This window comes from Tachypleus tridentatus, chromosome 2 (assembly GCF_004210375.1).
Source record: "Tachypleus tridentatus isolate NWPU-2018 chromosome 2, ASM421037v1, whole genome shotgun sequence".
Lineage (NCBI taxonomy): Eukaryota > Metazoa > Arthropoda > Merostomata > Xiphosura > Limulidae > Tachypleus > Tachypleus tridentatus.
This window is the reverse complement of record NC_134826.1, coordinates 50,655,314-50,682,066: the sequence shown is the minus strand read 5'-3', so window position 1 is coordinate 50,682,066 and position 26,753 is coordinate 50,655,314. Positions and strand designations below refer to the sequence as shown.

The following is a 26,753-nucleotide window of genomic DNA, read 5'->3' as shown; positions in this document are numbered from 1 at the left end:
TTAACCTAGTTACAGAAACAGAAAAGAGCCAAAGTAACATTATGCAACATTGTCCTCAGCTAACATCGCTACAGAGAACAGAAAGAATTAAAGCTAACATAATCAGATACTGTCCATAGGTAACTTAGTTACAGACAACAGAAAGAATTAAAGCTAACATAATCTAATATTGTCCTCAGCTAACCTAGTTACAGACAACAGAAAGAAGTAATGGTAACATGATCTAATATTGTCCTCAGCTAACCCAGTTACAGACAACAGAAAAAAATAAAGGTAATATAATCTAATATTGTCCTTAGCTAACCTAGTTACAAACAACAGAAGAGAGTCAAGGTAACATAATCTAATATTGTCCTTAGCTTACCTAGTTACAGAAAACAGAAAGAATTAAAGCTAACATAATCTAATATTGTCCTTCGGTAACCTTGTTACATACAACAGAAAGAAGTGAAGGTAGCATTATCTAATATTGTCCTTAGCTAACCTAGTTACAGACAACAGAAAGAAGTACAGGTAACATAATTTAATATTGTCCTTAGCTAACCTAGTTACAGACAACAGAAAAACGTAAAGGTAACATAATCTAATATTGTCCTTAGTTAACCTAGTTAGAGACAACAGAAAAAAGTGAAAGTAACATAATCTAATATTGTCCTTAGCTAACTTAGTTACAGACAACAGAAAGAATTAAAGCTAACATAATCTAATATTGTCCTTCGGTAACCTAGTTACAAACAACAGAAAGAAGTAAAGGTAACATGATCTAATATTGCCGTTAGCTAACCTAGTTACAGACGTCAGAAAGAATTAAAGCTAATATAATCTAATATTGTTTTTAGTTCACCTAGTTAGACATAACAGAAAGAAATGAAAGTAACATAATCTGATATTGTCCATAGGTAACCTAGTTAGAGACAACAAAAAAAGTGAAGGCAACATAATCTAATATTGTCCTTAAGTAACCTTGTTATAGACGAGAGAAAGAAGTGAAGGTAGCATTATCTAATATTGTCCTTACCTAACCGAGTTACAGACAACAGAAAGAAGTGAAAATAACATAATCTAATATTGTCCTTAGCTAACCTAGTTACAGACAACAGAAAGACGTGAAGGCAACATAATCTAATATTGTCCTCAGCTAATTTAGTTACATACAACAGAAAAAAGTAAAGGTAATAAAATCTAATATTGTCCTTAGCTAACCTAGTTAGAAACAACAGAAAAAAGTGAAAGTAACATAATATAATATTGTCCTTAGCTAACTTGGTTACACACAACAGAAGAAAGTGAAGGTAACATAATCTGATACTGTCCTTTGTTAACCTAGTTACAGAAACAGAAAAGAGCCAAAGTAACATTATGCAACATTGTCCTCAGCTAACATCGCTACAGAGAACAGAAAGAATTAAAGATAACATAATCAGATACTGTCCATAGGTAACTTAGTTACAGACAACAGAAAGAATTGAAGCTAACATAATCTAATATTGTCCTCAGCTAACCTAGTTACAGACAACAGAAAGAAGTAATGGTAACATGATCTAATATTGTCCTCAGCTAACCCAGTTACAGACAACAGAAAATAATAAAGGTAATATAATCTAATATTGTCCTTAGCTAACCTAGTTACAAACAACAGAAGAGAGTCAAGGTAACATAATCTAATATTGTCCTTAGCTTACCTAGTTACAGAAAACAGAAAGAAGTAAAGGTAACATAATCTAATATTGTCCTTAGCTTACCTAGTTACAGACAACAGAAAGAATTAAAGCTAACAAAATCAAATATTGTCCATAGCTAACCTAGTTACAGACAACAGAAAGAATTAAAGCTAACATAATTTAATATTGTCCTTAGCTAACCGAGTTATAGACAATAGAAAAACGTAAAGGTAATATAATCTAATATTGTCCTTAGGTAACCTAGTTACAGACAACAGAAAGACGTGAAGGCAACATAATCTAATATTGTCCTTAGCTAACCTAGTTACATACAACAGAAAAAAGTAAAGGTAATAAAATCTAATATTGTCCTTAGCTAAACTAGTTAGAGACAATAGAAAAAAGTGAAAGTAACATAATATAATATTGTCCTTAGCTTACCTAGTTACAAAAAACAGAAAGAATTAAAGCTAACATAATCTAATATTGTCCTTCGGTAACCTTGTTACATACAACAGAAAGAAGTGAAGGTAGCATTATCTAATATTGTCCTTAGCTAACCTAGTTTCAGACAACAGAAAGAAGTACAGGTAACATAATTTAATATTGTCCTTAGCTAACCGAGTTACAGACAACAGAAAGAATTAAAGCTAACATAATCTAATATTGTCCTTCGGTAACCTAGTTACAAAAACACAGAAGAGAGTAAAGGTAACATAATCTAATATTGTCCTTAGCTAACCTAGTTACAGAAAACAGAAAAAAGTGAAGGTAACATAATCTAATATTGTCCTTAGCTAACCTAGTTACAGACAACAGAAAAAAGTGAAGGTAACATAATCTAATATTGTCCTTAGCTAACTTGGTTACACACAACAGAAGAAAGTGAAGGTAACATAATCTGATACTGTCCTTAGTTAACCTAGTTACAGAAACAGAAAAGAGCCAAAGTAACATTATGCAACATTGTCCTCAGCTAACATCGTTACAGAGAACAGAAAGAATTAAAGCTAACATAATCAGATACTGTCCATAGGTAACTTAGTTACAGACAACAGAAAGAATTGAAGCTAACATAATCTAATATTGTCCTCAGCTAACCTAGTTACAGACAACAGAAAGAAGTAATGGTAACATGATCTAATATTGTCCTCAGCTAACCTAGTTACAGACAACAGAAAAAAATAAAGGTAACATAATCTAATATTGTCCTTAGCTAACCTAGTTACAAACAACAGAAGAGAGTCAAGGTAACATAATCTAATATTGTCCTTAGCTTACCTAGTTACAGAAAACAGAAAGAATTAAAGCTAACATAATCTAATATTGTCCTTCGGTAACCTTGTTACATACAACAGAAAGAAGTGAAGGTAGCATTATCTAATATTGTCCTTAGCTAACCTAGTTACAGACAACAGAAAGAAGTACAGGTAACATAATCTAATATTGTCCTTAGCTAACCTAGTTACAGACAATAGAAAAAACGTAAAGGTAACATAATCTAATATTGTCCTTAGCTAACCTAGTTAGAGACAACAGAAAAAAGTGAAAGTAACATAATATAATATTGTCCTTAGCTAACCTAGTTACAGACAACAGAAATAAGTAATGGTAACATAATCTAATACTGTCCTTAGCTAACCTAGTTACAGACAACAGAAAGAAGTAAAGGTAACATAATCTAATACTGTCCTTAGCTAACCTAGTTACAGACAACAGAAAGAATTAAAGCTAACATAATCTGATATTGTTTTTAGTTCACCTAGTTAGACATAACAGAAAGAAATGAAGGAAACATAATCTGATATTGTCCATAGGTAACCTAGTTACAAACAACAAAAAAAGTGAAAAGCAACATAATCTTATATTGTCCTTAAGTAACCTTGTTATAGAGAGAGAAAGAATTAAAGGTAGCATTATCTAATATTGTCCTTACCTAACCGAGTTACAGACAACAGAAAGAAGTGAAAATAACATAATCTAATATTGTCCTTAGCTAACCTAGTTACAGACAACAGAAAGAAGTGAAGGCAACATAATCTAATATTGTCCTCAGCTAATTTAGTTACATACAACAGAAAAAAGTAAAGGTAATAAAATCTAATATTGTCCTTAGCTAACCTAGTTACAGACAACAGAAAAAAGTGAAGGTAACATAATATAATATTGTCCTTAGCTAACTTAGTTACACACAACAGAAAAAAGTGATGGTAACATAATCTGATACTGTCCTTAGCTTACCTAGTTACAGAAACAGAAAGAAGTAAAGATATCATAATCTAATATTGTCCATAGGTAACCTAGTTACAGACAACAGAAAGAAGTAAAGCTAACATAATCTAATATTGTCCTTAGCTAACCTTGTTACAGACAACAGAAGAAAGTGAAGGTAACATAATCTGATACTGTCCTTTGCTAACCTAGTTACAGAAACAGAAGAGAGTCAAGGTAACATTATGCAACTTTGTCCTCAGCTAACATCGCTACAGAGAACAGAAAGAAGTAAAGGTAACATAATCTAATATTGTCCTTAGCTTACCTAGTTACAGACAACAGAAAGACGTGAAGGCAACATAATCTAATATTGTCCTTAGCTAACCTAGTTACAGACAACAGAAAAAAGTAAAGTAACATAATATAATATTGTCCTTAGCTAACCTTAGTTACAGACAACAGAAAAAAGTGATGGTAACATAATCTGATACTGTCCTTAGCTTACCTAGTTACAGACAACAGAAAGAATTAAAGATATCATAATCTAATATTGTCCATAGGTAACCTAGTTACAGACAACAGAAAGAAGTAAAGCTAACATAATCTAATATTGTTCTTAGCTAACCTATTTAGAGACAACAGAAAGAAGTGAAGGTAACATCATCTGATATTTTCCTTAGCTAACCTAGTTACAGACAACAGAAAGAAATAAAGCTAACATAATCTAATATAGTCCTGAGCTAACCTTGTTTGAGACAAGAGAAAGAAGTTAAGGTAACATAATTTAACTCTGAATAACGGGTGATGACAAGAAAATTTAACTAGGCCTAACGTGTTTTTTTTTCTTGGCAACCTTTAACATGTTAGTGATGTTTTACGAGTTACTTTGTTTTACTTACCAAGATGTTTGTCAAGGTTTAATGTTTCATACTTACGAACATGTTTTCTAGAGCAGTTTTGGCTAACCAACAGTTTAAAAAGACGGGAACGAAGAGATTCCGTAGTGGAGGCCAGAAGATCTGTTTAACAATAGAAAAAAAAACATCAACAACGAAAACATGTTTTTATAAACATGTTAATTGTAGAGAAAACACAACAAAAACGTACTCTTGCAAAACTGCTGTAGATAATTTATTTTAGTAATATACAAAATTATAAAATTTTTCTCATTGCGCACCGAGCAGGCATGGCCAAGTGGATTCAATCTGAGGGTCGCGGGTTCAAATCCTCCTCACATCAAACACACTTGCCTTTTCAGCTGTGGGGGCGTTATTATGTTATGATCAATCTAACTATTCTTTGACAAAAGAGTATCCATTGAGTTGGAGGTGAGTGGTGATTACTAGTTTTAGAGTGCCAAATCAGGGTTAGCCAGCTCAGAGAGCCCTCGTATAGCTGTGCGTGAAATTAATAAAAATAAATTATTGCACAAATACACTGTAAAAATAATGTTATGTTATCTATTCCTCATTGAAGTTACTTAAAAAGATCGAAAGTTGGGTATTTCAGGTATGTCCAAAAAATAAATAAAAATATATTTATGATATCTATCCATGTGTTACACCATGCCTATGCTGACAAAGTAGGATCTATTGACTGACAGATTGTTTGATAGTATTGTAGGAAAAGCTTCGTCGACATCTTCTCGAAACTCGTACAGAGCCAATATGGAAATCAGTTTAAAGTTATTATTTTGTTCTAATATCACACCAAATATCGACTCATATCTTGTTTCGGATCTTCAACCATTTATGTTAGTAGTTTATTATATGATTTTATGTTTGTCTTAGGCAAATCTGCGGGCCCAGCCTGGCCAGATGGTTAAGGCACTCGACTCGTAACACGAGGATCGCGGGTTCGACTCCCTGTCACACAAAACATGCTCGCCCCTTTTAGCCGTGGGGGCGTTATAATGTGACGGTCAATCTCACTACTCGTTGGTAAAAGAGTAGGCCAAGAGTTGGCGGTAGATGGTGATGACTCGCTGCCTTCTCTCTAGTCTTACGTTGCTAAATTAGGGACGGTTAGAGCAGATAGCCTTCGTGTAGCTTGCTCGAAATTCAAAACAAATCTGCTTCATAGGTGTAGGAAGCGAATTAAAATTGGGGAAGGCAAGATTCAGTTGACTGAGCAAAACAAGAAAGAAATAATCTGTCTTAAAGTTTTATTTGAAAAGGTGTTCCAAGTACGACCTAATTACAATAAAAAGTACGCATTGTTGTTCTGCCTTTCAACGAACCTGGCTGACATTTTGTAGAAAGTAGATGAGCATATACATTAAGTGTTTGTAACTGTTCTTAGGAGATAGCATTAAGTTCATTTTAGGTTTAAAATATATATGCAACAATTAACATAAAACTGATTGTAGACTAGATGTTTCTGCTAAGTTATGTTCATGCATACTAGAAATGTATACGTATTACCTTTAGAAATAGTTTAGCATAAAAACAAATGTTTTGCTCTTATCTCCAACGTTACGTTTCTAAATACACAAATACAAGAGTCTTCCGACATCCTTATCGTAATAATGAATGGAACATTGTTGACTTCCGACATCCTTACCGTAATAATGAATGGGACATTGTTGGCTTCCGAGATCCTTACCGTAATAATGAATGGGACATTGTTGGCTTCCGAGATCCTTACCGTAATAATGAATGGGACATTGTTGGCTTCCGAGATCCTTACCGTAATAATGAATGGGACATTGTTGGTTTCCGAGATCCTTACCGTAATAATGAATGGGACATTGTTGGTTTCCGAGATCCTTACCGTAATAATGAATGGGACATTGTTGACTTCCGAGATCCTTACCGTAATAATGAATGGGACATTGTTGGCTTCCGAGATCCTTACCGTAATAATGAATGGGACATTGTTGGTTTCCGAGATCCTTACCGTAATAATGAATGGGACATTGTTGACTTCCGAGATCCTTACCGTAATAATGAATGGGACATTGTTGGCTTCCGAGATCCTTACCGTAATAATGAATGGGACATTGTTGACCAGCTCCAAAATGAAATTAAATGACATCAGTTGCTGCCATATGTTCCCCTATAAGATGTTATTGCAGTGTTTGTATTAATAAAATATATTACAAAGTTTTTAGGAGTGAGATAAACATGGCGCCATCATCGACAGCGTCGTCTTCAATATTTTTCATAACAACTTGATTAAAACAATCTAAATGAAATAAAATTGTATCGTAATTGTAATAACAGTTAATATATAGATGAGGTAATTGTAGTTTAAGAATGTCATTACTAATATTTGTAAGATACAAAATGATATCATTAGATCATTTCTAAGATATTAATTGGTTTAACAAGTTATATATATCTAATATAATTTCAATTTGACCATTTTTATAGGCTAATGAATTATGCTATAAATAACATTAATTTTGCATATTACACATGGTACAATATTACTTTGAAACCAGACACTGATATTCCCTTCACACAATTAACAAATTATTTCTAAAGTAAAAACACTATTAATATTTTACTAAACAAATATTCCAAATATATAAGGGTTAAAGGTCATTGCAGGTGTGTCATAGTACATACACAGTTTTCATTCTTGATAAATGTTGATAAAAGTATAAATGTGTGTGTTAAAAAGTTTTTATACACGTAGTTATCTATTGTAAATACGGATGTTATCAAACAATACCATTCTTTTGTTAGTCTTAAGTGATAGCCTGAACAATAACCACGTTTGACAATTTCAAAGAATTTAAACACACTTTCTTTGAACGTAATAAAAATACTAGTCAATACCGTTTTATTTGTTAGCATTGATATGAGTTATGGAGAAAGCTTTAATATTCATACTGTTTTCTGTATTAATTTCACAAAACCGACACAAATTCTCCTAAACCTGACAGAAACGCGTGCTACTCAAGCAAGCAAAACGTTCTTTGGACTTGTTCTTCGGTTAGAGTTTGCTACTAACGACAATAGTTGATAGTGAAAAGAAACAGCATAATAAAAAGTAGCAGAAAAAATATATCGAAGGACTAATAAGATGTCATGGAAGGTTATATTCGGCCACGTCATTTAGAATCCGTCATTTTGCCTCTCAGCTGATCAGTCTAAATATGTCAGAGAAGTCAGTTGAATTAAGGTAGATTTTTTTTAGGCTGGCAAAGACAAATTCAGGAGATTTTCTTTTCACCATAGTCCTCACATAATGGATTGTTAATACGGTTTGTTTGTTTTATCGGAATCTACCTCTCTCCCTTTCCTTGAAATCCATAAATGACAACAGTGTAGCATTATCCGAAATGCCACAATACAACAAGTTTTCCATGGTTTCCTTTATTTTCTAACAACAAATCTTACTCTGAACAACCACGACACTTCTCTCAGCAGTCTTCAGTTCTAACACTATCGTATCAAAAGCAACTAACAGGTTTCTGTCAAACTCAGACTTATTCATTTGCAGAGGACGTACATGGTTTTCTGTATCAAACTTTCGACGTCATTAGTGTCAAACTATTTCGTTTACAGCTGTTTATTGACTGCAACTCATCTGTAAGATCTGGTAACGTGTAAAAAATGGACGTGCTGGTCTATAGCATCGGGGCCCAGCATGGCCAGGTGGTTAAGGCACTCGACTCGTAATCCGAGGGTCGCGGGTTCGAATCCCCGTCCCCCCAAACATGCTCGTCATTTTAGCCGTGAGGGCGTTATAATGTTACGGTCAATCTCACTATTCGTTGGTAAAAGAGTAGCCCAAGAGTTGGCGGTGGGTGGTGATGACTAGCTGCCTTCCCTCTAGTCTTACACTGCTAAATTAGGGACGGCTAGCACAAATAGTCCTTGTGTAGCTTTGCGCGAAATTCAAAATAAACCCAAACTATACCATCGGATCCTCGTTAAATCCTCGGATTCTCGAATAAAGTTACTGTCAGATGCACTTTTTACGTTTCTGTGTACTTTATTCTAAATTAACCCATCCGTAACTTCAAGAAGGATATAGTTATAAATGGAAGAAATAAAACATTTAGGTCATTGTTCTAATCGTTCTGAAGCTAATAACCATTCCTTTATTAAAATCCATTGACTTCTTTTCTCCTTAGATCCTGATTCCAACTGACTGATAAACGTTATCCACAAAAAGGTCATTTTGAGATTCATGTTACATTACTCATCCTGGATCTTCTCTTCCAAAACGTTTGTCAGATTTAAGTGAAACTTAAAGTTAACAAAATATTTTAATCGAGAAAAGTCAGACAATATCTAGCTTTTCACATACGTTACAAAATGTTTTGAAATATAGTTCTAAATTTAGCATTTCTTACATGTTTCTTTTCACGTCTACAAATTTATCTGATGTATGCAAAACTACTTAGGTTAATCATTAAATAAAGTTGTTAAAAATGTAAGTCCGGTTTCAGTTTTATTCTAGGCCTACTCTCTTCTTAACTTCCCATTACATAACGTTTTTTAAATTAACCTTTATCTACAAGGTTTCAATATAGAATACTATAATGTTTTTCAATGAATGTTAAGGTTGATTTCATTATGATCCACTAACTTACCTTGTAGCTGAGATATGCTAGTAGTAAGGTCTCTAGAAGACTTATGACTGCCAGTGCTACCTGGAAGAGATAGTTGATTAAAAATTGTTTAAGCCTAAATTATTGATGCAAAAGATAACGTTCGTACAAGAAACTTTAGTCCGTTCAAGATTACTGACAGACACTTCCTCACAGTCATGTGTAATACTTACTTTCCAATTATAGCCTCTTTCTATAGTTACCTTATTTGTTAGGGTTATCTTTCTCAATATAAACACATATTACTGTCGGTATACCCTCTTTCAATAGTCACTATATTTGTTAGGGTTATCTTTCTCAATATAAACACATATTACTGTCGGTATACCCTCTTTCAATAGTCACTATATTTGTTAGGGTTATCTTTCTCAATATAAACACATATTACTGTCGGTATACCCTCTTTCAATAGTCACCTTATTTGTTAGGGTTATCTTTCTCAATATAAACACATTACTGTCGGTATATCCTCTTTCTATAGTTACCTTATTTGTTAGGGTTATTTTCTCAATATAAACACATATTACTGTCGGTATACCCTCTTTCAATAGTCACCTTATTTGTTAGGGTTATCTTTCTCATGATAAACACATATTAATGTCGGTACACCCTCTTTCAACAGTTACCTTATTTCATGCCAATCCCAAATTTTATCTGCATTTTAAGTATAATAGGATTTGTATTTTATAAACGTTTCTGCAAATTTTCTAGACAAGAGTTAATGTAACTAAAACATGCTCAACCTATATCCACATTAAGGTACATTTTCATTCAGATGTAACCAGTCAGACTATATCCACACTAAGATATATATTCATTCAGAGCTGTGTAACCAGCTAATTTTAGTTCTTATCCTGCAAGCTTTATTTCATATCACAGAAATCATATTTTTTACAGACGTTGAGCTAACATCTGGGCAACTAGTCAATACCATCTACCGCCAACTGTTCGGCTACTCTTTACCAACGAAAACGGAAACTGGCTGTCATTTATAATGCCTCACGCCTGAAAAAGGCGAGTCGCGGGTTCGAATCCTTTACGAAAATGTATGTCATTGCATATAAAATATATTTATTGTTGTGTTATTTAAAACTTAACGAATTAATTCGTTATAAAATTTTGGAAATAAATTATTTTCTTTTATTATATTTTATCAAATATGATATATAAACAGATGTGTGTGTTTATAATAAAGCCACATTGGGCTATCTGCTCAATAAACAGATGTAGTGGAGATAATGATAATCTACGATGCTCCTTATTTCTGGTTCTTATCTTTGTCTCCAACACACCTGTTTATATATTACATTTAAAATATTGCAGTTTTTCTAAACAAAAGAAAATGAGTTATTCCCAAATACTTCTCTCACAAATTAATTCGTTATGTGTTAAATAACACAACAATAAATATATTTGACGTACGTTAACATACATTTAAGTATTTTTGTTAAACCAAATAAATGTCTGGAACAAATTCACATTTGTGTGCGGACTTGTTTGTTTGTTCGTTTTTGAATTTTGCGCAAAGCTATACGAGAGTTAATTGCGCCAGCCGTCCCTAATTTAGCAGTGTAAGACTAGAAGGAAGGTGACTAGTTATCATCACTCACCGCCAACTCTTGGGCTACTCTTTTCCCAACGAATAGTGGGATTGACCGTCACATCATAACGCCCACACGACAGGGATTGGAACCCGCGACCCTTGGATTGCGAGTCAAGTGCCTTAACAACCTGACCATGCCGGACCATGTATACAGACTTATTTCGATTTTTAAATTTTTTGTTTATAGTATAATGCACTTTAAATTCGCATTATCATTAGCTTTCATAACTAATGAAGTCGCTTTTAGATGCCCTTGTAACCTTGTTTCCGTGTGTAATCAACTCTCTGATAACTTGATAAACTTTGTTTTCCTGCATAATTAATTATCTGTGGACATTAATTAACCCTGCTTCTGCGTGTGATTAATCTCTAATTAATTCTTTGGGCTGACTTTTTTAAATTAATGTACATGTGTATGTGTCTGTTTAACAAATACTGTTTAAGTTCGAAAGATACGAAACTGACGAATGCTTAACCACAAACATAACAAAACAAAAACATATGTTTATTGAAATATCACCTAACTTAAGACACGAATTAGCAGTATACACTTGAACAAGCAACAATTAAAGATGTTTTCCTCCAATGTGTATTTAAATATTCTGTGTTATGTATATGTTTTGTCATTCAGTCTTTCACTTGGATTTAGTTCCAGCCTTTATGAAAGTTACACGTAATAACTGTTTAAGGAAACTTATCACAGAACTTCCACGTCGCTAGCAATAATCATTCTCAAACTTTATCATCTAAGCGTAAAATTACCAAAAAAAAATATTACACCTCCAGATAAAATATTTCTGCCATAGATTTATTATTCCGCTAACGATATGACGTAATTCTACCCACCTGGACGCACCATAAAGGAAAGGGACGGTCAACCCACAATACCGCTTTCCTGCCAAAATAAGAACAAGACAGGGCAATGACAAACAAAAGCGATATCTAGAAAATAGCTGAAAAAAAGATCTGAGAGAACTAACATTATTTAATTTCATCTAAAGTGTTACACTGTATTAATATATATATTTTGTATCTTAATTTTCGAGCATGCGTACTTCAAGTGAGCTTTAGTGTTTTAGAAACATTGAGATGACTGTTTTGTCTGAACTGATAAAAGAGTACTTACATTTCTAGTAATACATAAATATCTCTATAAAACACTAGCTATGTGCTTAACAATCACATCAGCGTTGTAGAGAATAAAATTATAGATTAAATTATAAACTGTACAACAACTAAACACGACGAAAATTTGTCTAATCACGTGCACTCGGTTTCTAAACGTTATTCTTGGCTGGGTGGTTTAATTTCAATAAATAACATATCTTAACAGTAGAAATTATTTAAAAACAAGCAGTGAACATTATATAACTCATACGTCATGAAAAATAGATTATTAGGAAAAATAATATTTAAGATGACAATAATTAAACATGAGTCTGTCCACACTATTGATAATTAGGCTTGATTGACGATATAAACATGCTATTGATAATTAGGATTGGCTGACGATATAAACATGCTATTGATAATTAGGCTTGGTAGCCGTCCCTTATTATATAGCCCTAGTAGACGAAATACATTTAGATGTAATCATGGTTTTATAAAACTGGGAATATTAGATACAAATATTTAATCAGCTGTGATGTACATAGATAAGTTATCTTTAATATAATTTGTATACAACCCTAAACATAGCAGCACACAGCGAAGATATCCTATTGAGTAGTTTGACGCTTAGCAACAGAACAAACGCAACATATTTGGTAAGTAGCGTCGATGAAGAAAAAACGAATAACACTCAATTAAAAGAAAAAAGATAAGACACTTAGCATCATACGTAACAACAGTTGATTCCATAAAGTTATCCAGCTACGTTTCTAAACATTAAAATGTCTTGCGAGAAGCCTCATTCCTTAAGTTAAGGGCTATTTCACGAACCAACTCGTAAAAAAATCGCTAATCAGTACCTCTTCCAAGTATATTTATAAACATTAAGATTCCACGTTTGAGTCCCCTTGGCTGACACAAAATATAACCAACCTAATATAGCTTTGGTCTAAAACAAATAAACTATCTCTTCCTAAAGCATCAGAAAATCCATATAAAGAACTCTGAATGGTAGTAATTATAGAAACAGCGAATAATACAGGTAGTATATGTGTAATATATTCCACACAACTAGAAAGTGTTTTATTACAAACAAGTACTGCATATAGGGAAGAAATTAAAAACTCTGTAATAGGTGTTTTTTTTTATACCTTAAGTATATTGATTTTGATCACAACTACAAGCAGCAGTAGCAATGTTCTGGAATATTTCATTGCACTTATAAAACAGTAAGAGAACACATAAGTAAAATCGAAAACTCATGCATTTCTTACCAGTTAATGCGACCGTCTTCTACAACGTAAGCAGCAGCCTCTTGACTGGCGTTAGATATCGGACAACCGTAACTATATAAACATATAAATACATACTCAGAAAAACACCATTTCTTTGCGTTTTAACGACATAAATAATCCTACATGAAATAACCTTCAATGCAGTTTCACTTATTTTTCACATCGTTTCACACTGACTTCAAAATATACGTTTTCATTTCACTTCATCTGAAGAAATACCGAGTGAAGTATTACAGTTAATAAATAATTCACTTATTTTTTTAATTACTATGAGTTACGATTTATAAAATTATCTTAAGAACACATGATTACCATTCCTTCCCCAAATTATTATTATTATTATTTTGTTCTGGCAATCTACAGTTGCAACTTCGCTTCTTCTTTGTGGGTATATGGGTATGTTGAATTTTTAAAATACCCAGGAAGGTCAGGTGCACAAGACCTTTTCCCCGCTTACAGTTTCAACTGTACGGCTCTTGGTTGTTTTTGAATTTCGTGCAAAGCTACACGAGGGCTGTCTGCTCTAGCCGTCCCTAATTTAGCAGTGTAAGATTAGAGGGAAGGCAGCTAGTCATCATCACCCACCACCAAGTTTTGGGAAATTCTTTTACCAACCAATAGTGGGATTGGCCGTCAATTATAACGCCCCCACGACTAAAAAGGCGAGCATGTTATCTGTGCTCTGCCCATCACTAGTATCGAAACTCGGTTTCTAGCAGTGTAAGCACGCAGAATTGCCGCTGTGCCACTGGGGATGAACGCACAGAAAAAATATGACTTATTGGAGTCCTATGGAAAAATTTAGATGTAGTTGAAGTGAAAACAAAAATGCGATTCATTAAATTTTCTATTTTAATTTTCCGTCTCAAATCTATTAAAATAAGGGAAATTTATCGGACTTAATAACCTTTCAGTTTGGGTATTACGTCTGTATGGAAAGTTATTTTTTCTAAAACCATAAAAACGTACAAAGATCATTTTCGGTCAGTTTATTTGTTTTTGTCCATTCTCATGAGAAACAATGTAAGCTACCATTAAATTCATGACTTTTACAAAATAATTAGCCCGAATTTAGTTAAAATACGTTAAATAAGGTATCTTTTGAAAAGTTGCGGCCCGACATGGCCAGGTGAGTTAAGGCATTCGACTCGTAATCTGAAAGTCGCGGGTTCGAATCCCCATCGCACGAAACATGCTCGCCCTTTCAACCGTGGGGGCGTTATAACGTTACAATCAATCCCACTATTCGTTCGTAAAAGAGCAGCCTTAGAATTGGCGGTGGGTAGTATGAAGGAATTCGTTTTTTAGTAAAGTACAACTTCACCAAAGCAACCATATTAATTAACGGGAAGAACCATATACATTTAGTGTTATATTGAACAGAGTTTGGTGACCGTGAAACTGTCACCCGATTTTAGTTACAACGACATAGTTGAAAGTGACAGACTAATCTGTAATCTATAGCTGGAAATAATCAATAAGAAAGAACCAACTGTACCTCGTAATTTAAACATCCGCTACATCTGTTCTCTAAAACCTTTCTTAATAATGTTTCCTGCTAGTAATTAAATTTTCTCAACTGACATCAGGTTATATTTGACTTTCATCTGAAATACCAAATCCAGTATTGAATTAAATGGCATAGCAACTGTTCTCCCCTTCAGTTCAGTGTTTTCTAAAGCAGGAGCCGTGGCTCCCCATGGGAGGGCTTGGTTTATATTTAATTTCGCACAAAGCTACACGAGAGCTATCTGCGCTAGCCGTACCCAATTTAGCAGTGCAAAACTAGGGGGAAGGCAGCTAGTCATCACCACCCACCGCTAACTCTTTTACCAACGAATAGTGGTATTGATCGTCAATTATAACGCCCCTACGGCTGAACTGGTGGGCATGTTTGGTGTGACGGGGATTCGAACCCAGGACCCTTAGATTACGAGTCAAGCGCCTTAACCAGCTGACCATGCCGGACCCACATGGAAGGGCTGCCAAAAATGGGCGGAAAACCAAGATGTTGAATTTATTAATTCGAGGTAAACAAGAAATGAACAAAAAATTATGCTGAATTTATTAAATAACAGGATTTTTTTTCTTATTATAAAACTAAAATAAGAGAACCTGACATATAATTATGTGCGTATTTAATTGCTCATGGGTCTGCAAGTTTATCCGAAACATAATAAAATGCTAATGGTCTAATTATAATGCATATAAAGTGATTTAAAAAATAAGGACACCTTGAATTATAAACATAGAATTTAATAGTAAAAGTATTTCATAGGTATAATCAGGCCCGACATAGCTAGGTGGTTACGATGCTCGACTCCTGACTTGAGGGTCGCAGGTTCGAGTCCCCGTCGCACCACACATGCTCGCTCTTTCAGCGGTGGGTCGTTATAATGTGACTATCAATCCCACTATTCGTTGGTAAAAGAGTAGCCCACGAGTTGGGAGTGGGTGTCGATGACTAGCTCTCTTCCCTCTAATCTCAAACTGTTAAATTAGGGACGGCTAACACAAATATTCCTTGAGTAGCTTTGTGCAAAAAAATTCAAACCAAATGTCATTAGCAATTGTTTTTTTGAAATTGATAAATCGCATTTTAAGGCAATTGGGGAGGGTCTCAAAAATTTTTAGCCACGTCAAGGGAACCTCAGACTAAAACCATTTGGGAACCACTGGTCAAACTCTTTTATTTTATTTTGACCTGGTGGTAAATTACTTTGAAGAAAGAAAATGCAAGAAGAGCTGTGGGTTCTTCCCATAACTCATGACTTTTGAATGCCTTCATGACGACATGATGGTATGTTTTATTTTCTGTTTTTCGTTGATAGTTATCATAAGCAAGCACTTCATCAAAGCAGGCAGTCTAGTGTATACTATTCAATTTGTCTGATTAGCTTATATGTTTTTTAGTGATAGATTCTTAAAGAATGACGTCACATATAAATTCGATGCGATTGGAGCGAGTTGTCCTGCAATCTATGATAATGTTGACGTGTTTCAATAGTTTGGTAGAAATACTGAGTTCGTTGATTGTCATACTCTAAACGCTGTCGTTAAAATACAGTTTTATAATTGCCGTAGTTTGTTGATGTGTGTTTTTGATACATTTATTCATGTTATACAGGAAATGCTACGGTTGGCCTTTTGCATGTTCTATACATTTTTAATATGTTTTCTGTTGATTTTGTTTGTTTCGTTGTTTTTGAATTTCGTGCAAAGCTACACGAGTGCTATCTGCGCTGGCCGTCCTCAGTTTAACAGTTTGAAACTTGAGGGAAGGCGATTAATCATCACTATCCACCGCTAACTTTTGGACTAATCTTTTAGCAACGGATAGTATGATTGACCGTCACGTTATAACGCCCTACGACTGAAAGAGCGAGCATGTTTGGTGTGACGAGGATTCGAATCCGCGACCCTCAGATTGGTCTTTTTGTTATTAATGTGTGGTATCCAGTTTAATTTTGACTCATATGTAATCCATAATAAATTTGCACTGTGGTATTAATTTGTTTATTTTGTAAAATTTTGTAAATAATATGACTTGTGTTTTGTGCCCATTTATCAAAATTCTCTACTTATTACAGTACAGTTCTATTTCGTTTAGTAGTGGTTATATATTGCTGTTATTGGTTTTGGGACACTTTCAGATTACGTCATCTGCAAACTGTGAGCAAAAAAGTGTGGTTTGGGTCTTTGAGAAATATATATCGCTGGTACACATGATGAAGATGGTAAGGTTAAGTTTGTTTGTTTAAAAGTTAAGCACAAACCTACACAATGGGCTATCTGTGCTCTGCCCACCGTGGGTATCGAAACTTGGTTTCTAGCGTTGAAAGTCAGCAGACATATCGTTATGCCACGGGATGGTTATATATTCCTTCTTGAGGGACACCCACCTCCGAAGAGTAACACAAGAAGTAGGTGCCCTCAAAATTCGTGCAAGTGCTCCGACCTTCTAAGACGTTGGCACTCTCTTCTATCAAGTGTTTTTTTTTTTTCTGTTTGTTTTCGTAACGTTCTACAAACTGCTAGGTAGTTGTAACGGACCAGTGCCATTCCACAAACTGGTGGTTGAGAGGAAAATCGGTCCCCTGGCGGGCCATGAGTAAGTTACGTAATTAAAATGTTAAAATCAGGTACCCGCTAATGTTGCTTCGCGCCAATACAACTAACAAACTGTTGTATATCTGTGAATATTGTTTTGTACTTTGCAATTTTTGTATTAAAGTAGGATGGCTTGGAAGTTTAATATTTGTCTAGAAAAGTCGACGTAATTCTTTAATCTCGGACGCTGGATGTCCAACAGTGCTTGTTCGTTTGTTTTGAATTTCACGCAAAGTTTCACGAGGGCTATCTACACTAGCCGTCCCTAATTTAGCAGTGTAAGACTAGAGGGAAGGCAGCTAGCCATCACCACCCACCGTCAACTCTTGGGTTAATATTTTACCAGCGAATAGTGGGATTGAGCGTCATATAATAACGCCCTCACGACTGAAAGGGCGAGCATGTTTGGTGCGACGGGGATTCGAATTCGAGTGCCTTAACCATCTGGTCATGGTGTGCACACTGCATGTCCAACAGTGCTTGTTTAGATTTCAGAATCACTCAATAACCTTCAGGAGAGTGTATTTCTAGTTTTATTTTCTCTCAGGATAATACGAAGATACTTTTGTCTCTCATTCTCTACGAACTACTTTCTCCTGAGTGATTTAGAAAAGCGAATGGAACGTCGTCTTGAAAGACAATCTCGACCATATTATTCTAGCATCTGTGTTTTCTACGCCCTATTTTACTTGTCTTCTACTGTATTGTTGTTGTAATAGAATATCGGTTTCTCCGATCTGAAATTATTGTTCAATTTACCGTATTCATCCGCCTCACTGTCAATAACATTTTTTTTTTTTTTACTTGTGTCATTGCACACTTTCAGAGATGTAACAATTTCTGTGAAACCCTATTGGATATATATTTTTTAAATTCCATTTTATTTAATTTCTGCTTGTTTATTTTGAACCTCGCGCAAAGCTACACTAGAGCCAGTGATCACCACCCACCTCCAACCCTTGGGCTACTCTTTCACCAACGAATAATAAGGCCCCAGTGGCACAGTGGTATGTCTGGGAACTTGTATTGTTAGAAAGAAGTTTCAATACCAGTGATTGGTAGAGCCTAGATATATCTTTCAATAGCGAACAGTGAGATTTACCGTAATATTATAATGCCCCCACGGCTAAAAGGACGAGAATAGTTTAGTATGACGGAGATTTGATTCCGCAACCCTCAGATAACGTGTTGAGCGTCTCAACCATTCTGTAGTGAATATTGTTTAGTTAATTAAAGACTCAACGTTTCGCTCTTTAGCTTATTTAGGAGCGTACAATTAAAACTCAAACCGAAACTATCACTACAAAACTGTATCTCTAGTTTCACTAAATCTGTTTCGTTTTTACCATTTCATTAATGAATTACTTTTACCTCATTATCCCCTGTTATAATTTCGTGTTTTATTTGCAGACGTGTTTTCTACGAAACACGCAGGTGATAAGCAAATTTATCCAGAATTCCCTTCTGCTAAAGTTAGATGTGTGTGTGTTTATTATACTTCTTCACAACATATTTTCATTAGCCCAATCCTCTTCCTTCGATTTTCCTATAGTCTGGATAACGCATGTGTTGAGTGTTGTCATCCAATTATTTCTTATAGATATTTCATCTCTTTTTACTGTAGTTTATACCGTGCGTATGAATTTTATTACCTACCAGACCTTTTTTTGGTCTATGTATATATATTTGTGTATGTGTCTTTTTTTATTATTATTATTCAATGGGATCTTGCGCTGCTCTAACAGATTAATTTACCGAAGTGAAAACCATCACATTTTGATTTGAAAATTTATATGGACGAACACGTTTCGAACCTGTGACGAGGGCTCGTGTCTGTGTACTACCACGTTGGTGTTTTTACAAAAAACAAAATAAAGTACTTGGAAATCAACAAAGATGTTTAAAGATAGAATGTCGTTCCTTGTGTGACGTGCGCACTAGAAGATACCTCACAATAGACTCAGTTGAACAGCCGCCATTTGGGCTGCAAACTTTTTCAGTTCCCTTGTTTTGAAGACAAAGAACGCTGTTATTCGTAAGCCCCCTGGTGGAAATCATTATCGTTATTTTTAGACCCTGTAGTGTTAATTACTTTCCCGGTTGTTTGTGTTTTGATGCCTTCAGTAAGTGTTCTTCATGAACGAGGATGAGAGTTTGTAAATTTCTTTTAATCAAGTATCACTGGAATAAAATAGATTTGTTCGGTTCGATTCTTTGGTTTCTTTTGGATTTCGCGCAAACCTACTCGAGGGCTATCTGCGCTAGCTGTCCCTAATTTAGCAGTGTAATACTAGAGGGGAGGCAAGTAGCCACTACCACCCACCGCCAACTCTTGGGCTACTCTTTTACCAAAAAATAGTGGGATTGGCCGTCCATTATAACCATTAATGCCCCCACGGCTGAAAGGGCGAGCATGTTTCGTGTGAAGGGGATTCGAACCCGCGACCCTCGGAATACGAGTCGAGTGCCTTAACAACCTAGCCATGCCGGGCCACGTTTGGTTTGAATTTCCAGCAAAGCTACACGAAGGCTTTTTTGTGCGTTAGCTCTCCCTACTTGAGCAGTGCAAGACTAGAGGAAAGGCAACTAGTCATCACCACCCACCGCCAACTCTTGGGCTATTCTTTTACCAAACAATAATAGGATTGGCCGTAACATTATAATGCCTCCACGGCTAAAAGGGCTGGCATGTTTTGTGTGACATAAATTCGAATCCGCGACCCTGGAATTACGAGTCAAGTGCCTTAACCACCGAGCCATGCCAGGCCAGGTTTGGTTTGAATTTCGGGCAAAGCTATACGAAGGCTTTTTTCTGCACTCGCTATTCCTACTTTAGCAGTGTAAGACTAGAGGGAAGACAACCAGTCAGCACCACCCACCGCCAACTCTTGGGCTGCCCTTTTACCAACGAATAATAGGATTGACCGTCACATTATAACGCCCAACGGTTGAAATGGTGAGCATATTTGGTGTGAATAAAAAAGAAACAAATAATTTTCGATTTTAAATTTCTCCAAATAGTCGAAGGACAATTTGTTTCAATTTTTGCCGACTTATTTATTCTGTATCGCCATGAAAAGTGGAGAAATGATTTCATTATATTTTTCTTCAATTCTGCCAGTTAATTAGACACACAAATCATTGGACCCTATCAGGCCAAGTAATTACGTACAGAAAAAAAAAATTGTTGAGGCACAATATTAATTAGTTTCCCAGCGGAGAAGCGGTAAGTTTACGGACTAACAAATCTTAAATTGGGGGTTCGATTCCTTCTATATAGTCAATTGTGTTGCTTTGTGTAGAAGTATAGAAAGGAAAAGCGTATTAAAACTATTCTTTTTAGCTTCGTAACCAGAATGTTTCTGACACTAAAATCATTGGTGCTGTCCAATAGAAAATAAAAAAAACACATTAAGAACAGAATTTTATGTTAAATGAAAAAAAAAAAACACGACAATTTTAACAATCAAAATAATATTGTAAATCAAATGGTAATTTTGGGAGAATAAAAGGTAACAAAGTTATTAACAATGATAATGTTATTGGGTAAAATAAACTAGCCCTTTGTGCAAACAACCCTACGTAACTTTACATGAAATTCTGTCAAATTTTGCTATGAGCCCACGTCTTAAATGCGGAGCATGTTCAGCGGTAATCACGTCTCAAACCCCAGACCCTTTGATCTTCGGACCGAGACACTAACCGCCAAAACATCCGATCCATTACGTTAAGAAAGCTAGAAAACGTGAGAAAGATGTAAAAAAACAACAACATAATAAATCATACTGTAACAAAGACAGGAAACATTATCCTTAGACTTGTGTCAATTAAGAAGAATACTATAAAGGTATTTGTATTTAAAGCAAAGGTATCAATAATAATTCTGAAGAGTGAATAGTCAGCTAGTCAACCGCATCTTTGAATCTACAGTGCAAGATAGGGGACTGATTGTCACTGGTATAACGCACTTGCAGCTAAAGGTGCAAGAAATATTCTGTAACGTCTCACGAAAACAAACGCGACTTCTCGAAATCCAGAAACAAACAGACAATCAGGTCTGGCATACACATAACCACAAGCAGTGTGATTGGTTAAAACAATAACAATAAAAAATACAAATTCTGTTGTTACTACAAAGCTTTAAAATGGTTGCTCTTTTTTCATTGGTAGTTTACCATGCAGGTTTATTGATTTTACCATTGCTAACTTATGCTGGAAAGAAGTTGAGTTTGAACGTATTTCTTTGAAAATGAATGACTGGATTCGTTTAAAACCTTATAATTTGATTGAATGGTGAGATTGTTCGGCTGTGACGTGACGCGAGCCACGAAGCCACGGATTCACAGTCTGGGCACACTAATAATATATGTTCGCCCGGTCTCTCATATAAAGAAATAAAGTGTTTGGCCGCAAAACCACACAATGAGCTATCTACGAGGTATCGAACATTGAACTTAGTGTTTCAAGTCGTGCAGGTTATCGCGAGCAGGGCTAGAATAAGGCACGTTGAACATAAGTATTTCCATTTGAGATCATCTTTTAATGAAGTGAAACACATGACTGCAGGTGCGATAGTATGTAGCTAACTTAACCTCCTGAGAAATTTCCATTTTAAAAGCTACCTTAACCACACAGGGAATTTCCATTGTACAAATTACCATAACCTTACATGGGTTTTTCCATTGTAAAAGCTGTGTTCACTTCGCAGGGGATTTTTCCAATAGAAAACTACCTTACTATTTTAACCTCAAACAATTTCAGTTATAAAAGCTACCTTACCCTTAAAAGGGATTTCCGTTGGATAAAACTACCTTAACCTCATACGAGATTTCCACTGTAACAGGATTTTGTTTGTTTGTTTTTTAATTTCGTGCAAAGCTACACGAGGGCTATCTGCGCTAGCCTTCCCTAATTTAGCAGTGTAACACTAGAGGGAAGGCAGCTAATCATCATCACCCACCACCAACTCTTAGACTACTCTTTGGGAGATTGACGGCGACATTATAACGCCCCATGGCTGAAAGGGGCGAGCATGTTTAGTGTGACGGGGATTCGAACCCGAGACCCTCGAGTTACGAGTCGAATGCCTTAACCACCTGGCTACGTCGAACCTTGTAAAAGGTACCTTGGCCTCATAGGGGATTTTCATTGTAAAAGCCATCTTAACTTCACAGGAATCTCCATTGTGTCTTTTTTTAAATTTCTTTTATTGAAGATCTTGCTTTGTTATCGTTTTTAAATTTCCGTAAAGCTACTCGAAGGTTTTCTGCGTTAACCGTCTTTAATTTATAAGTGATAACTTAGAGGGAACGCAGCCAGTAACCCCTCCCCGCCACAATTCTTGGACAACTCCTTACCAATGAAAAATGAGATTGACTTTCAAGCTATAATGCCTCACGGCTGAAAGACCTAAGGTTTTTCCATTAAACAATTCGAATCCGCGACCAATTGGCATGTGAGGCCAATTGCTAAAAGGTAACAGTAAAAAATAAACTTACCACATGGCATACTTAGGTCCTCGGTCTAAGCCTACTCTAACCACGTATAGCAGACACATCAAGGACTTGAGTAACAAGTTGAAAATTCTTATTCTTAAACCTGAAATAATTAAAAATCATCAATGAAGTAAACTAATGAGGCTAATGAAGTGAAACATTAAGCCTAATGAAGAGAAATACATAACTGCATGTTTGAGAGAACACGCGTCTAGAAGGAACATTAATTTGGGTTTGGTTTGTTTTTGAACTTCGTGCAAAGCTACACGAGAGCTACCTGCGCTAGCCGTCCCTAATTTAGCAGTGTAAGACTAGAGGGAAGGCAGCTAGTCATTACCACCCACCGCCAACTCTTGGGCTACTCTTTTACCAACGAATAGTGGGATTGACCGTAACATGATATATAACGCCCCCACAGCTAAAAGGGCGAGCATGTTTGGTTACTGGGATTCAAACCCGCGATTCTCAGATGACGAGTCGAATGCCTTAACCACCTGGCCATGTCGGACCGTTTAATTTGGGTGAGACAGGAATATAAAGGAAGAACGAAACTGTTTAAGACATTAAAATACTGGTCCATAATTCAGACGTGCTTGTATAAACAAAACAGTTTACAAATAATTTAACTAAAAACTTTCAAGATACAGAAATTGTATTTTACTTGTCATTATAAACCTATTTTTATTTAAAATTACACCAACATACTGTGGTTAGTAATGGTTGTATGTAACGAATTATTATACAATACAAAAACACACAACTTGTATCGCTTTTAACATTCTATTTTGAACTCGTATGTACATATTATGTACTTAAGTACATATAACAAATATTTGGTTGTATTCTTTGTACTTTACGTAACTTTAATTATTCTACTTACCATAATCGTTTCAAAGAAATAGTAACACAAAAATCAACACAAAGGCACCTTTTTTCATGAAAATTAGTTGTTATTTAAAGACCTTTTCATGGAGGAAGTTCCGGTATGTGTGTCAAATGAAAGTTTTTGTGTTAATTTTAAAACATTGAAGCAGATTATATTTTTATATCTTCTTGATATTATAAGGAGAAGCTGACAGTTTGGGGACCAAACCAGATGGTACAAATATTATTAATACACGTATGTTTGTTTGTTTGTTTTGAATTTCACGCAAGGCTACACGAGAGCTATCTGCGCTTGCCGTCCCTAATCTTGCAGTGTAAGACTAGAGGGCTAGTCATCACCACCCTCCGCCAACTTTTTTTACTCTTTTATCAGCGAATAGTGGGATTGATCGTCACATTTTAACGCTCCCACGGCTGAAAGGACGAGCATGTTTGGTGTAACGGGGCTTCGAAGCTGTGACTCTCAGACTGAGAGTCGAATGCCCTAACCACCGGGCTATACCGGGCCCAATACACGTGTGACTTTATCTGTTTGAATAAACTAGAATCGATATTGTGTAAAAATTCTGAATTTCTAGCATCGTTAGAATTCAGAGAGTGGTTTTTGTACCTTTGGAGTCTTGTATTTAACAGTTCAAGAGCAAAGTTGACTTTGAACATTGTTAATCCAATAACTCAACATCAAATTTGCTTTGAGCGCTCTATCCAATATACCAATAGCCAAAGACAAAAGATGTCCTTGATTTATCTATCCAATAACTCAAAATAAAAAAGTCGCTATGAAGTCCCCTTAAAACAGAAGTCGCTATTGGGTTTCCTGTCCAATAACTTAAAACAAAAGTCATTATTGAGTCCCGTGTTCAATGACTCAAGAACAAAGTAGCTTTTGAGTACACCCATCCAATGATTTAACTCAAAAGTGACTTTTGAGTTCTTTATTCAAGAGATCAAAACTACAGTAACCTTTTAGTCGCATTTATAACCAAAAAAGTCTAAAATGCGACCCCTCTTCAAGAGGTCAAAGTAGAAGTCATGCAAGACTATAAAAGGTTTCTATCAATCATTGTTAGTATTCTAGGTAGTATAATGAGGATTTCTGGCAAGTGGGGTATCGTCAAAAGGTTACTGTTTGTCTAAACCTATTCTCATGAGGATTTCTGGAATGTGGGGTATCGTCAAGAGGTTACTGTTTGTCTAAACCTATTCTCATGAGAATTTCTGGCAAGTGGGGTATCGTCAAAGGGTTACTAGTTGTCTAAACCTATCCTGATGACTTCTTCCAGAGAGTTACCCACATGAAGTTGAAACCCATCAAGTATGAAATGAGTCTGAGCATGCTGAGAGACAAGATATGAAAGGTTAAAGTCTGATTTCATAGGTGAATAGTGAAGATCAGCTAAGTAGAAAACTAATGAGGAAATGGTGAAACATGTGAAGATAATATGACAAACTGAGAGATGTTTGTGATAACCGAAAGATGTGTTTTTTGGGCATATAATTGGGTCTAATCGAGGATTTGCAAATATTCTGAGGGATAAAACTTAAGACAGCACCAGTAAGAGATTTACTTGGCTCAAGGACCTTTAAAACAAACGAATTGTGCATGAAAACTTTAAACTGAGGTGGTTTGGACAGGCAGCAAGGAATCGAGAACAATGGAGTAACATAGACGTAGATCCTAAAAATTGAGGAGAACATTACGCGTGAACACTGACAGAAACTGAAAATCAATAATTATGGACTTTGAAAAGTTTCGTTCGTCCACATAAAATTAAAAATAATAATTGTAACTTTCAACTTTTTATTGAGTTTTACGTTTCACTGAGATTTCTAAGATAACAGAATATCGTTGCTTAGAGCAACCTTTTCGTTAGTTACAAACTTTGCGTTTATTTCAAAAGTTCAAATACAAAGAAGTTCATTTCTTAAATTACTAATATAAAGACACCGCTTTTTTAGCTTAACGTTCTTTTAGGCTACACAAATGACTTTGACAAAATTAGTAGTTCAGAGCCAACTGAAACGCAAGATGGCGCTACTTGTAGTCATACCTGCACCATTACTGCTTGTTTTTTTTAATTTCGCGCAAAGCTATTACTACTATTACTATCACTATTACGACTATCAATTAGCGAAATTAAACACATGCTCCAAATTCCATTCCATTTACTAGCGCTCATGTTTTAACAGATAACCTGCGCTTGTCTGGAGTGAACTGGATCAATATTGTAAGCGGAATCTGAAGCTCTATATCAAATGAAGGAAATTTTTGTAGACACTGAATAATCTGACACTAGTACCTTTAGTAGTGCCACCTACCTCTTCACAGTGACATATCCTCGAAAGAAATAAAATGAATTGAAACCTCGAAATATACGACATCTGGAATTTTGTCAATTTCGCGAGAGACTCGGGAAGCCAATTAAATAATAATTCTCCACAAATACAAAGAGAACAAGAAATGGGTATAGGTTAAGATTGTAGTACCAAAGGATTGTTCTTTTATTCACAATACTTTGAGTCTCCACCGTTAGATGTCACACGAATTATTTTTGTAGTACATAAACTCAAACTGCGAAATCCTTTCTAACAATTTTTTCCTTGATATTTAATTCTTGGAAGGTGAATAAATGTTTCACTAGGTAACAAAATAATATTAATAATTTTCCTGTAGCGATACCGACACTAAATCTACTCGCTATGTTATAATGGTAGCTAATTATGGTAAATAAACTTTAACAGTAAACGTACACAAATATACATTTTTAAAGGTACAAAAAAGCTGGAATACGGTTTAGTTTGTTGTTTTGA

The 26,753-nt window shown here is 35.2% G+C and overlaps 1 protein-coding gene across 1 annotated transcript in view; it reads right to left on the bottom strand.

Moving 5' to 3' along the window:
- Window positions 1-1,254: 1,254 nt before the first annotated feature.
- Window positions 1,255-26,753, bottom strand: part of LOC143245494 (potassium channel subfamily T member 1-like) — a 51,941-nt gene continuing 26,442 nt past the window's right edge. The window contains exons 4-10 of the mRNA XM_076491856.1: window positions 23,061-23,160; window positions 13,432-13,503; window positions 11,894-11,942; window positions 9,427-9,486; window positions 6,858-6,932; window positions 4,811-4,894; window positions 1,255-1,323 (exon numbers count right to left, since the gene is read on the bottom strand). Coding sequence (XP_076347971.1) covers window positions 1,255-1,323; window positions 4,811-4,894; window positions 6,858-6,932; window positions 9,427-9,486; window positions 11,894-11,942; window positions 13,432-13,503; window positions 23,061-23,160 — 509 coding nt within the window. The remainder of the gene's footprint in view (window positions 1,324-4,810; window positions 4,895-6,857; window positions 6,933-9,426; window positions 9,487-11,893; window positions 11,943-13,431; window positions 13,504-23,060; window positions 23,161-26,753) is intronic.